Source organism: Aethalodelphis obliquidens, unplaced genomic scaffold, assembly GCF_003676395.1.
Source record: "Aethalodelphis obliquidens isolate GAN/ISIS:26980383/991018 unplaced genomic scaffold, ASM367639v1 scaffold5, whole genome shotgun sequence".
In the NCBI taxonomy this organism is placed as follows: Eukaryota; Metazoa; Chordata; class Mammalia; order Artiodactyla; family Delphinidae; genus Aethalodelphis; species Aethalodelphis obliquidens.
Window position 1 is genome coordinate 14,459,496 of NW_020837949.1, and position 12,081 is coordinate 14,471,576.

At 43.7% G+C, this 12,081-nt stretch overlaps 1 protein-coding gene across 2 annotated transcripts in view; it reads left to right on the forward strand.

Moving 5' to 3' along the window:
* Positions 1-12,081, forward strand: part of ZC3HAV1 (zinc finger CCCH-type containing, antiviral 1) — a 65,252-nt gene that overhangs the window by 38,055 nt on the left and 15,116 nt on the right. For both annotated transcript variants that reach the window (XM_027101778.1, XM_027101779.1), the window contains exons 6-8: positions 1,634-1,757; positions 3,582-3,756; positions 9,218-9,338. In XM_027101778.1, the coding sequence (XP_026957579.1) occupies positions 1,634-1,757; positions 3,582-3,756; positions 9,218-9,338 (420 nt within the window). The remainder of the gene's footprint in view (positions 1-1,633; positions 1,758-3,581; positions 3,757-9,217; positions 9,339-12,081) is intronic.

Consider the following 12,081-nt stretch of genomic DNA (forward strand, 5'->3'; position numbering starts at 1 on the left):
GTTCATTACATTCATATTGTTGCACAACCAACCTCCAGAATTCTTTTTATCTTGTAAAACTGAGACTCTGTACCCATTAAACAACAACTCCTCCTTTCCCACTTCTGGCAGGGAAGCCCCTGGCAGCCACCATTTTGGTTTCTGTCTATAAGTATGACTTCTCTACGACCCTCATATGAATGAACTCACACAGTATTTGTCTTTTTCAGACACTGGCTTATTTCACTTAGTACAGTGTCCTCAAGGTTTATCCATGTTGTAGCCGTTGTGAGAATTTCCTTCCTTTTTAAGGCTGAATACTATTCCGTTGTATTCTATCACATTTTGTTTATCCATTCATCCATTGATGGGCGCTTGAGTTGCTTCTACCTTTGGCTGTTGTGTATAATGCTGCTATGAACACAGGTGTACAAGTAACTGTTTGAGATTTGCTTTCAGTTCTTTTGGGTATATACCCACGAGTGGAATTGCTGGACTATATGGTAAATGTATGTTTAAGTTTTTGAGGAACTGCCACACAGTTTTCCATAGCGGCTGTAGCATTTTATATTTTCACCAGCAATGCACGAGGGTTGCAGTTTCTCCACGTCCTTGCCAACACTTGTTAATTTGTTTGTTCGTTTGTTTATAGCAGCCGTTCTAATGGGTGTGAGGAAGGTTATACTTTCTGAGTCAGCCAAATCCCAGGCAGTGCCACTCTGGATTTCCTTGTGATGTCTAAGCCTGCCTCTTTTTATTCTAAAGTAGTAACACATCTTTTAGACATTTCAAAACGGTTGAAACATAATGCAAATTGTGAAAAATAGAACTGTTTTCTGTACTCCTGTATTATGGACTTCTAACATTAATTCATTCTTCAGCAAGCATTCATTGAATGGTCATCTTTTTCATGCCCAGCCCTCTGCCAGTGAAGCAAGGGAGAAGTAAGCTAAACAATGATGCAGGCCTTTTTTCAATGAGTTTGTTGTTAAGGTGGGGCATCAAAACAGCCACAGATTTGGGAGCTCCCTGGCTCCCTGGCAGTGGTTAGGACTCCGCACTCTCACTGCCGGGGGCCCGGGTTCCATCCCTGGTCGGGGAACTGAGATCCCACAAGCTGCGCGGTGCGGCCGAAAACAAACAAACGAAACATGCACAAATTAGAAAACTGCGTAAAATGAGTAAATACGTAAATAAAGAACAAACTGAGTCCCGAGCACTGGCTGAGGGAATACAAAACACAAGTCAGTTCAGAAGAGCACGAGATTAGTGAGGGAATTCTTCTGGGAGAGATGAATTTTAGGTCAGGGCTTCAAGGAAACACAAAAGCAGTTGCCTATGCTGGAGAGCAGTTTGTCTCAGTAAATCCACGTGTGGGGTGCAGAAAGGGTAACTGTAAATTTATAATGATCTCAGATTTCCATGTGGGTAACATGGCTTTTGGGGGAGCAGAGAATTTTGTTTTCTGATGAGTCTCCATGGGTAATAATGGAACCTGGAGTTTGGGGCAATGCAGGTAGGGGCCAGCATGAGCACAGGTGTAGCTGGGAAATGTGCCTGCAGGGCAGGATGGGAAAGGTGGGCCGTGAAAGGATGGGGAGAGTCAGCAGTGAACTTGGCCGAATCGCTGAGACTTCTTTTCTGTCTTTTTTAGAGAGGTGCAACAAAGTTCACTTCCACCTGCCCTACCGGTGGCAGATGTTACTGGGAAACACCTGGATGGACCTCCCGTTCATGGAGGATATTGAGAAGGCCTTCTGTGACCCCCAAGTCTGCAAGTAAGTTGGTGGCCGGTCTGGCTTGTGAGATGCACAATATCATCAGAAGAAAGCCCAGTGCTATGCTTATGGGAAGAAGAAAAAGCAGTTTTCCTTCAGAATCCCATTCAGGTTAACTCTTGAGATAAAAATGGCAAATGCCTGCTGAGTTAATGAAGAAAAATACATAAGTGGGGCAGGTTTGAAGTCACTCAGAGCCTGGCTATTACAAGGGACTCTGGGAGTATTTGCTAACTCAGGTGAAATAAACAGGGACACAAATATGTGTTTAGTTAATATTTGTCAGTGTGTCCCGCAGAACAACACAATGCGTCGGTTGGTTTGTATTCCTATCAGCTCATCGTAGGACTATTACAAGTACTAAATGATGAGCTCAGAAGAGCTTTGACTTAATTTCATAGTTTGAGAAAATGATTTGAGTCATTTCATATAGTTCTAGGGCAGGATTTTGTTGTATACTTTAGCATTTTATACCTTCCTCCGTGTTCGCTATTTCCTCTACCCTGGAGGTTTCTAAGAGGCTACCTTATATTTCTGCTTCTATTAGGGCTGATATGGGTGATACCACCCATGACCATATTTATAAGCTGCATCCTGTTTTACAAGGACATTCTTTGGGGGGAAAAATATGGATGTGTCGTCATCTGCAAATTTAGTGAATTTTTGGTGGAGATTCTGTGTTGCAACCTTTTGCCACTAGAGGGTGGCGTCAGCTGTTTTGCTTCTAGATGTATTTCTCCCCCCAGGTATATCTGAAGCAGTGTTTTTCAACCTTAGCGCTATTGACTTTTGGGACCAGATAATTATTTGTTCGGGGGGGGAGGGCAGTTTAGCATCATTTCCTGGCTTCCACCCACTGCATGCCAGTTGTGATAAACAAAAACGTTTTTCGACATTGTCAAGTGTTCCCTGGGTCACAAAATCGCTCCTGGTTGAACATCACTGAGCTAGGAGGTGTTTCATAGAGCAGTAACTCTTAAACTTTTTGGTCTCAGGAGCCCTATATAGTCTTAAAATGTATAGAGGATCCCAAAGAACTTCCGTTTATGTGGATTATAGCTATTTATGTTTACCATATTAAAAATCACAACTGAGAAAAATTAAATATTTACTGATACATTAAAAATAACAATAATAAACTCATTCATGTTAACATAACATTTTTTGATAATTATATATCTAACTTATATACAGTTATATGCATATATAACTGTATATAAGTAGAACTATAAAAATAACTTTTCCAAAACAAAACAAAACCAAATTCACTGAGAAGACTGAAATTGTTATATATTTTTGCAAATCTCTTTATTGTGAAATCAAACATCATGTAGCCTCTGGAAAACTCCATTGTGCACCTGTGAGGGTAGGAAGGTGAAAAAGACAGGTGATGTCTTAATATCATTATGAAAATAACTGTGACCTTGCTGGCTCCCGAAAAGGTCTTGGACCACACTTTGATAACTATTTGAATAATAATTGAAAAAAACTGACCTACTGTGAGTTTCTAACTGACTTTCTAACAAACATTGAGCCAATCCATTGTTTTGTGTGGGCACAGTTGTCTATGGGGGATATTTTTTGAGGGAAGAACACATTCTGTGACACCGTTGAATATGTGAGGCAGGCAGGTTACATTACCTCTCTGTAGTTCAGTTTTTTCTTTTATGTGTAAGACCGAAAGCTGTATAAGGGAAATTCAAAGATCCCTTTCAGCTCTCAAGGTTTAATTCTATCCTCTTATTAGGGAAGACCAGAGTGTAGAAAACAGAAGCATTTTGTTTCAGTGAAGCATTTTGTTAACACTAAACTTTTCCCTCTCAGCATTTCTATTGGAAATTATAAAATCAGTTTCCAGAAGATGACTTGTGATTATAAACCTGTCCGACGTCTCTCCACGCCTTCCTCTGTCACAATGCCGGCCGGTTCTCTCTTCACCACAAAATGGATTTGGTACTGGAGAAATGGATATGACAAATGGGTTCAATATGGAGAGAAGGTGAGTACCATTCCTCCTGGTGGACGCTCTTGTATAAACTTGCCAACTTCAGAAGAAACTAGTAGTACAGTGTCTGACACCCACGTGGTTACCCATGGAGCATGGACATGGTAGAGGAAGTGGTGCTTTTTTACATGATGCCCAGCAAGCATGGACTCCGATTGCATCATAAAAAATTATAATTATTTTTAAGGAACTCCTTGATCCATGAGCCAGCCAATATCCTTCTTTCCTTGCTATCGGGGCCTGGGCTGGAACCTTGAGCTAGCTTTCTATGTACTAGTACATAAATGTACAGAGACTACTGCTTTCAGCCAGAAGAGGAGGCAGGACTGAGAAATCAGAAGACTGATATAGGTGGTTACTAGGATGCAGTCAGAGTCTGGATTCAGATGGACTAGAAGATTCTAGACTTACCCGCACAGGGACATAGTAAAGGGAGAGAAATTCATTTTTTTAAATTTAATTTAATTTAATTTTTTAAAATATCTTTATTGGAGTAGAATTACTTTACAGTGGTGTGTTAGTTTCTGCTTTATAACAGTGAATCAGTTATACATATACATACATCCCCATATCTCCTCCTTCTTACGTCTCCCTCCCACCCTCCCTATCCCACCCCTCTAGGTGGTCACAAGGCACCGAGCTGATCTCCCTGTGCTATGCAGCTGCTTCCCACTAGCTATCTATTTTACGTTTGGTGGTGCACATATGTCCATGCCTCTCGGGAGAGAAGTTTAGATAAGCAGAGCTTCTGTCTAGTATCCTTTCTTTCCTTTGGTTCATAGGATTAGAGAGAGAGGGAGGGAGGGAGGGAGCTTAAGTAGGCAATGAAATCAGAGTGATGAGAAAGAGAAAAGAAAAGCAAGAGATGGAAATGAAGCCAAAGTGGGGACGAGGAAATGCCAGCGTCGGATTCTCTAGGGTTAGAAGTGGATGGGCTACACATATGGCTCTGCGCTCCCTAGCTGTCAAAGCAAGCAAAGAAACACTATGTTACATGGTCCCCTGTGCCTCCGTGAAAAGACCATTCCAGTTACTCAGGAGAAGCACGGCTTTTTCTCTGTTAGTGAGGCCTGAGAAAAGGGCCTCCTACGGGGCCACACAGAGGGGACCTTGTGTGCTGTGGTGAGTGAGGTCCTCAACCTTGGTCCCACCATCCGTGCAGTACATGGCGGTTTCCCAGTGGTCTTAGCGGCAGATACATGCTATCAAACAATCTTTCACAGAACCTAAATGAGCGAACTAGGGTGAAGCAGAGGTGCCCTGTGCAAAGAGGACGGGGCTCAGGGCTCTTTGCTTTCCCCTCCTGCGGTGACCTGTCAAGCACCTCGGCGTGAAAACCCCTGTGATATTAAGCTTCGTACGGGCTCTTACATTTAAGCCGAGGATGGTGTCAAAGTGCAGTTCCATAAAGGTGATTCCGTGAGGTGCCTGGGGAAATAGAAATTATAAACTCAAATTCTTTAGCCTTGGTTATTAAATAAAATAATTAAATAAAACGAAACGAAACGAAATGAAATTAAAATAGTAAACTATAGGTCTCAATGGTTCTTATGTCAAATACTTGCAATTTTCAGTAAGATAGGGGAGAAGGGTTAGAAAATATTTGTATTCTAGTGACATCATGATCCCAGAGACCAAAAGGAACTTTAAGGGGTAAAAGATCATATTTAAATTTACACAGGTTCTGTCACTCATGTCCCCTAGTAAAACATCAAGAAACTTCCTGATAAAACTTCTTTAATATGAAGTTCTCCCTGGGATATTCAGTCTGTGTTAAATGCACAGTTCTAGAATGTAACTTTCTACCTACGAACACAAAAAATGTTATAGTCATTGAATCTGTGGCACTTGTCTGTTGTAAGAAATGGAATGTGTTCTTTGAGGATGTGAATAAACTCTTACTGTCTCATATTAGTTAGACCCATCATTATATAAATTGAGTGGGCACTTCTGTTATAAAAGGAAAAAAAAAAAGAAAAAAAAGAAAGGAAGGACGGGAAAACAGGCCCTGGGTTTGGTGTTTTCCTTGCTGGTCATCCAAGTAAAATAAAAATGGTGGTACCGGGAGATCTGAAACACAAACATAAGTTGCAGCCTGGTTTCTTTCATAGTTCAGTGTATTATGTATTATGGTCCAAGTTTACAGCTGTTTGATGACCTGGTTTGATCCAGTGTACAGGTTAGAATATTTAGAGAAAAGAGTGGACTGAATAGCTTTCAGACAGAGCCCTACAGCTTTTATTTCTTGCAACTGAATTTTTAATAAGAGTTGCGCATATATGTATAGCTGATTCACTTTGTTATAAAGCAGAAACTAACACACCATTGTAAAGCAATTATACTCCAATGAAGTTGTTAAAAAAAAAAAGAGTTGGGCAACTGAGATTTCCGGGTTAGGAACCTCTCTGGTAGGAACTGGGAGAAATAGAAACTTTTGCCAACAAAGGGTAGATGCATATGTTTGACAGTGAACCCTCTGGAAGGTAGAATTGATATATGGCAGTTCAGGTGCTTAACCAGGACTTGTACCTCCATGGATGGTGGACCAGGAGAGGACGGTGGGCAGCAATGGTGCAGGATGGAGTTACAGCAGGAGTGACTGGAGGGCAGAGCCAGGTAGCAGTCATGGGCTTTGCATCAGTCAGGGGGTACAGATCCAGACCCTCAAGATGTTTACCAGCAGATAGCCAAGCTTAGTAGCTGTGAAAGCTGGCCTTTTGGGGCAGGAGTCCATGACCTGAGGGAATTGCCCAGGACAAGGGCAAGCCATAGCTCTAGAAAGCCGAGATCAAGGCAAACATGTAGGCACAAGACAAAAGCCGAGACCTGGTAACTGAAACTGAGGTATAAATTCAAGTCTTCTGGGAGAATGCATAATTGAAGGCTCTACCATTCATTCATTCATTCACTCACCCATTCAGAACTGGAGTACAGTGAGGGCAGAGCCAGAGGAATGTCCCCGTGAACCATGAGAGGCTGTGCAGATGCTCAGACACTGACTTAATGGCCTCGTTCTGTCCGGTATGCCAACCACTAGCCATATGTGGCTATTTAATTTTTTTTTTTTCCCCCAGAGAAGGAAGGATTTATTACTTGCAGCAAGGAAGAAGAACACTGGGGATCTTTCCCAAAGCAATGTCTCTGGGGCTATTTAATTTTAAACTTAAATTAGTTAAACTTAAATAAAATTAAGAATCAGTTGTTGTCACACTAGTCACACTTTAAGTGCTCTACCAGCAGCTGTCCCAGCAGCCACATGTGGCTCGTGGCTACCGTATAGGACAACACAGAGAAATTTCCATTGTCAAAGAAAGTTCTAGTGAATATGGCTGAATGGACCCTAAAGCCTTGCTGGTCAAAGTCAGGTCCGCAGACCAGCAATGTCAGTGTCATCTGGGAGATGTTCAAAATGCAGGCTCTGGGGCTTCCCTGGTGGCACAGTGGTTAGGAACCTGCCTGCCAATGCAGTGGGCACGGGTTTGATCCCTGATCCGGGAAGATCCCACGTGCTGCGGAGCAACTGAGCCCGTGCGCCACAACTACTGAGCCTGTGCTCTAGAGCAACTAAGCCTGCGAGCCACAACTACTGAGCCCACACACCTCGAGCCCGTGCTCCGCAACAAGAGAAGCCACGGCAATGAGGCCTGTGCACCGCAAGGAAGAGTAGCCCCAGCTCGCCACAACTAGAGAAAGCCCGCTTGCAGCAACGAAGACCCAATGCAGCCAAAAATAAAATTAATTAATTAACTTTAAAAAAATGCAGGCTCCAGAACTCTTCCCCCACTTCCCCTGAATCATTATGCAAATTTTAACAAGATCTGGGTGATTTGCATTTACATTCAAGTTTGAAAGGCTTTGACCTAGAGTTTGCAGATTCCTTCCAGCCAGGAACAGGGTTCTGCAGAGCTGAGCAGGCAGTTGAGGGGTACAGGACTTTGGGGATGGGAAATTAAGGCAGAGATTCAAGTCATCAAACCAGGGTACCCAGGGCCCAGTGGTCCAGTGGTAGGATGCTGCACTTTCACTGCTGAGGACATGGGTTCAATCCCTGGTCAGGGAACTAAGATGCTGCAAGCTGCGTGGTACAGCCAAAAAAAAAAAAAAAGCACAAACAAAGAAAACCCCCAAAAATCCAGGGTGCCGAGAGGTGATGGCTGCCTTCCCCCACCCTTGCTCGCAGGTGTTTGCCCACTTAAGCCATTCTTTGGGGTCTGAGGAAGGCATACGGTTTCCCAGCGAATCATCTAATCATGGAAACTCAGTTTCCTGCTGCCCACCCTGGATGGCAGTCTCTTTTACAATCATCCCGATACATGTCCCAGCAGCCGTTGCAACGAACATCATTGTGGTATGACGTAATTGTTCATGACTGTAGTTCAGAAAGTTCTGCTGAAGTTAGCCTTCTTGTTCCTTCCTCCCATTTGTCCTGGTTCTACCTCCAGAAACACATCAAGTTTATTCCTGCTTTGCACTGTGTGCAAATACTTGAACCCAGTTTTCCTGTGCCACCATGTTCCTCTCCAGGCTAAGAGACCTCTCTATCTGGGACGCCTTCCTTGGAAGCTTTCGTTCTGGTTCTCCCCCTTTACATCCTGCAGACATTTCCATTAGGGAAGGGGAATGCGATGGATGTAGCGGAAGCCTGCAGAGTCTGGCCTGTCATTAAAGGGACTGGGAGCCCCTGCCCACCACCGGCTGCCAACAGGATCTTGCTGTCATCTTCCATTCTAGATCACGAGGAACAAGAACTCCTTACCATTAGATATTGGGAACCCCTGCTCTTGGGGGCTTATATCTGGTCTGTCATCCCTGACATAGGGTGGGGACAATGGAATGGTGGCCTAGTCTGCCCCCTTGCTAGGATGACACACTTCCCTTTACTTCCCTTTCTGGTGTTCAGACCCATCATATGTGCCTTGAGGCTGGAGATTATATCGTTCCATTTTGGGGGTGCCCCTTTCATTATAGCCAGAGGAGAAGGGCTAGGTCACTCTCATTTGGACAGCAGTATACCTATTGGAGTTTTACATGCCTTCATACCAGCTTTAAACTGTGCTTTCTCATCGTGTGATGGGCTGATAGCTGTGATGTTCTACTTCATGGCAGGATGTTGGATTCTGTTAGACATCATGTCTGCACGTTGGGTACCAGTTGCTCTGTACACTTGAGTCATATTTTATGGAAGGTGTAAAAGACTTGCAAAGAGCTTTGTTTTTCAGGCCTCCACCAAGGGTATGGTCAGTTTCTGCAGTGTAGAGCGTGCTCTCAGCCCCGCGGTGGAGACTACAGAAGGGTGTGACGTGGTCCCACCCAGGAAACTTGGTAGTCTGATTTGAAAGGCAGGGTGCATTCCAGTTCAAATCCCACGGCTAAAATAAAGTTATATAAAATATCATAGTAGAAATTTCTTAAAAGCCTACCCTGAAGTCTTTACCTTTTTTTTTTTTTTAATTAGAAAGACAATGAGCACATTTCAAACATCGACTCTTCATACCTGGAGTCTCTGTTTCTATCCTGTCGCAGGGGAATTGTGCCATTTCAGGCGGGTTCACAAAACTACGAGCTGAGTTTCCAAGGTAAGTCTTTGTGTTTGGCAGTGGTGCCTGTTGCTGGAATCCGGCCTGTGGCATCCGCGTGGGAGTGGGAATGGAGTAGCCCGGCGTGCTGCGCTCAGGACCCGGGTTCTTTTTAGCAAGGCAGGCAGTTCCGTGGGTGGGAGCCAGTGGCGGTCAGAAGACCTGTCCTCTGGAGCCTCGGCTCTGACGCAGAGTAGCTGGGGACAGCACCGAGCACCCTGTAAAATGGGGGCATTGGATTACGTGGTCTCTGGGGGTACTTCCGGCTCTGCCATTCTTAATTTCTGACTCTAGGTGGGCTGCTTCCCAGATTGAGGCAGAATTCTCAGGTGCTGATGATTGCAGTAGAGACCTTGGGCCTGTGGGTGCCTTCTGAGTTTTATTTTATTTTATTCATTTATTTATTTATTTTTAAATTTATTTATTTTATTGTGTTTATTTTTGGCTGTGTTGGGTCTCGGTTGCTGCGTGCGGGCTTTCTCTAGTTGCGGCGAGCGGTGGCTACTCTGTTGCGGCGCAAGGGCTTCTCATGGCGGGGGCTTCTCTTGTTGCGGAGCATGGGCTCTAGGCGCGCGGGCTTCAGTTTGTGGCCCGCGGACTCACTGTGGGATCTTCGCGGACCAGGGCTCGAACCCGTGTCCCCTGCCCTGGCAGGTGGATTCTTAACCACTGCGCCACCAGGGAAGTCCCCCTTCTGAATTTTAGAACCTTGCTGTTCCTTTTAGGCTTCATCATCTAGGTCAGTGGTTTTATCCATCACCTTTTCTAAAGACTTTGCCTTCCGCCATGTTTATTTGAGCCTCCATAGGAAGATTTTCTGGTTACCTTCTACCCATCTGTCTGTTGTGTTTAGTAAAAAACCAGGGCAGAAACTGCTCTCCCTCTGAATGTACTGTCCCATCGGCTGCATCCGTGGGACACCCCTTGCGTGTGGTCAGATACTTGCCTTTCCAGGACCCAGCCCTATAGGTGCTTTGAAAGAGGTAAAGGAGATTTTGTCAGGTCTTTGACATTCCCAGGTTGTACCTGAGATTTGGGTCCTGTACCAGTTATGGTGTGTTAAGTCATATAGCTTTGAAGGGCCATTATACCAACTTCTGTGGAAAGCAACCTGGCAATACATATCCAGAGATATTAAAATATGCTTGCTTTTTTATTTTCTCAGGAATCTTTCTAAGGAAATAATTCACAAGAAAAAAATAAGCTATAGGCATAAAGGTCTCTGTTAAAGCCTTACTTATAGTACTGAAGTAGAGGAATAGCTTGTGTACCAGTAAGGTAGTGACTGAACACATTAAGGTATTAAATTTCAGTGGAGTATTGGGCGGTTGTTAAAAATTATGATTATGAAAACTGTGCAGTAAAAGCAAAATTTGATATTGTTAAATGAAGAAGACAGAACCCCAAGTTTGTATTTCTTGTACTTTTTGGGTTTTATGTTATATTTAAAACAGAAATGAATTTTTTAAAAATTTAATGTGCATGATAAGTGCAGGAATGTATGCATGTGGACCACGACTAGACGGCAATAGAGAAAAATAAAAATCTCCTCTGTTGGGTGGTCAAATTAAAAATGTGCTTAAATTAAAAAAAATTTTTTTGGTGGTATTCTCTGTGGTGAAATGTGGTGGAGAGGTGAGAACCAATATACCTTGTTCCTGAGTCTGAACAATTTTAGCTCCATAATTTTGTTCACTTGGTTCATAGAAACCAGTTCAGAGAAGTTTGCAGTGTTCCAGACTACTTTCTTTCTACTTCTTATTTGCTCTTATTCATTAAACTAGTATTAGAGTGTCAGTTGTGTGTTAGGCCCCGTTCTGGATGCTGGCAAACCAGGCAACTTCAGAAACTAATTACAGCTGCGGGGAAAATGAAGCAATGTGAGGAGGCAGAAAGAGGATGGAGGAATCACGGGAGAGAGCCTGCTTTTATCTGAGGAGGAAACTTTGGAAGGGAGGGGGCAGCCCATGCACATGGGAAGGAGGTGTGTAAGAGATGAGAGAAGACATTGAAACTTAAATATTTTATGAGCTGGAAACCTCGAGAAGGTTTTGAGCAGGGCTGTGGCATGATCTGATTTGCTCTTTCTGTCATTGTTTTATTGATGTTGAAGTAAAACTGTACTGAGGCGTAATTGCTGCAATAAGATGCGCCCATTTTAAGTGTGCAGTTGGATGAGTGCTGACAAGTGAGTGCAAATACTATTCTAATCAAGATCTAGAACGCTCCCATTGATCCAAAAAGTTTCCTTATGCCCCTTTGCAATCGGTCTCTCCTCTGCAACCGGTTTACTTTGTCACTATAGATTAGTTTTATCTGTTCTAGAATTCCATATACATAGAACCTTGTAGTGTGTACTCTGCATATGGCTCTCTTCTCTCACTCAGAATACTGTTTTTCACTCATCTATGTTGTTGCATATAGAGTAGTCCTTCCCTTTTCACTGCTGAGTAATATTCCATTGTAAGGATATACCATGGGGCTTCCCTGGTGGCACAGTGGTTAAGAATCTGCCTGCCAATGCAGGGCACACGGGTTCGAGCCCTGGTCCGGGAAGATCCCACATGCCACGGAGCAACTAAACCCCTGTGCCACAACTACTAAGCCTGTGCTCTAGAGCCCACGAGCTACAACTACTGAGCCCGCACGCCTAGAGCCCGTGCTGTGCAACAAGAGAAGCCACCGCACTGAGAAGCCCACGCACAGCAACCAAGAGTAGCCCCTGCTCGCCACAACTAGAGAA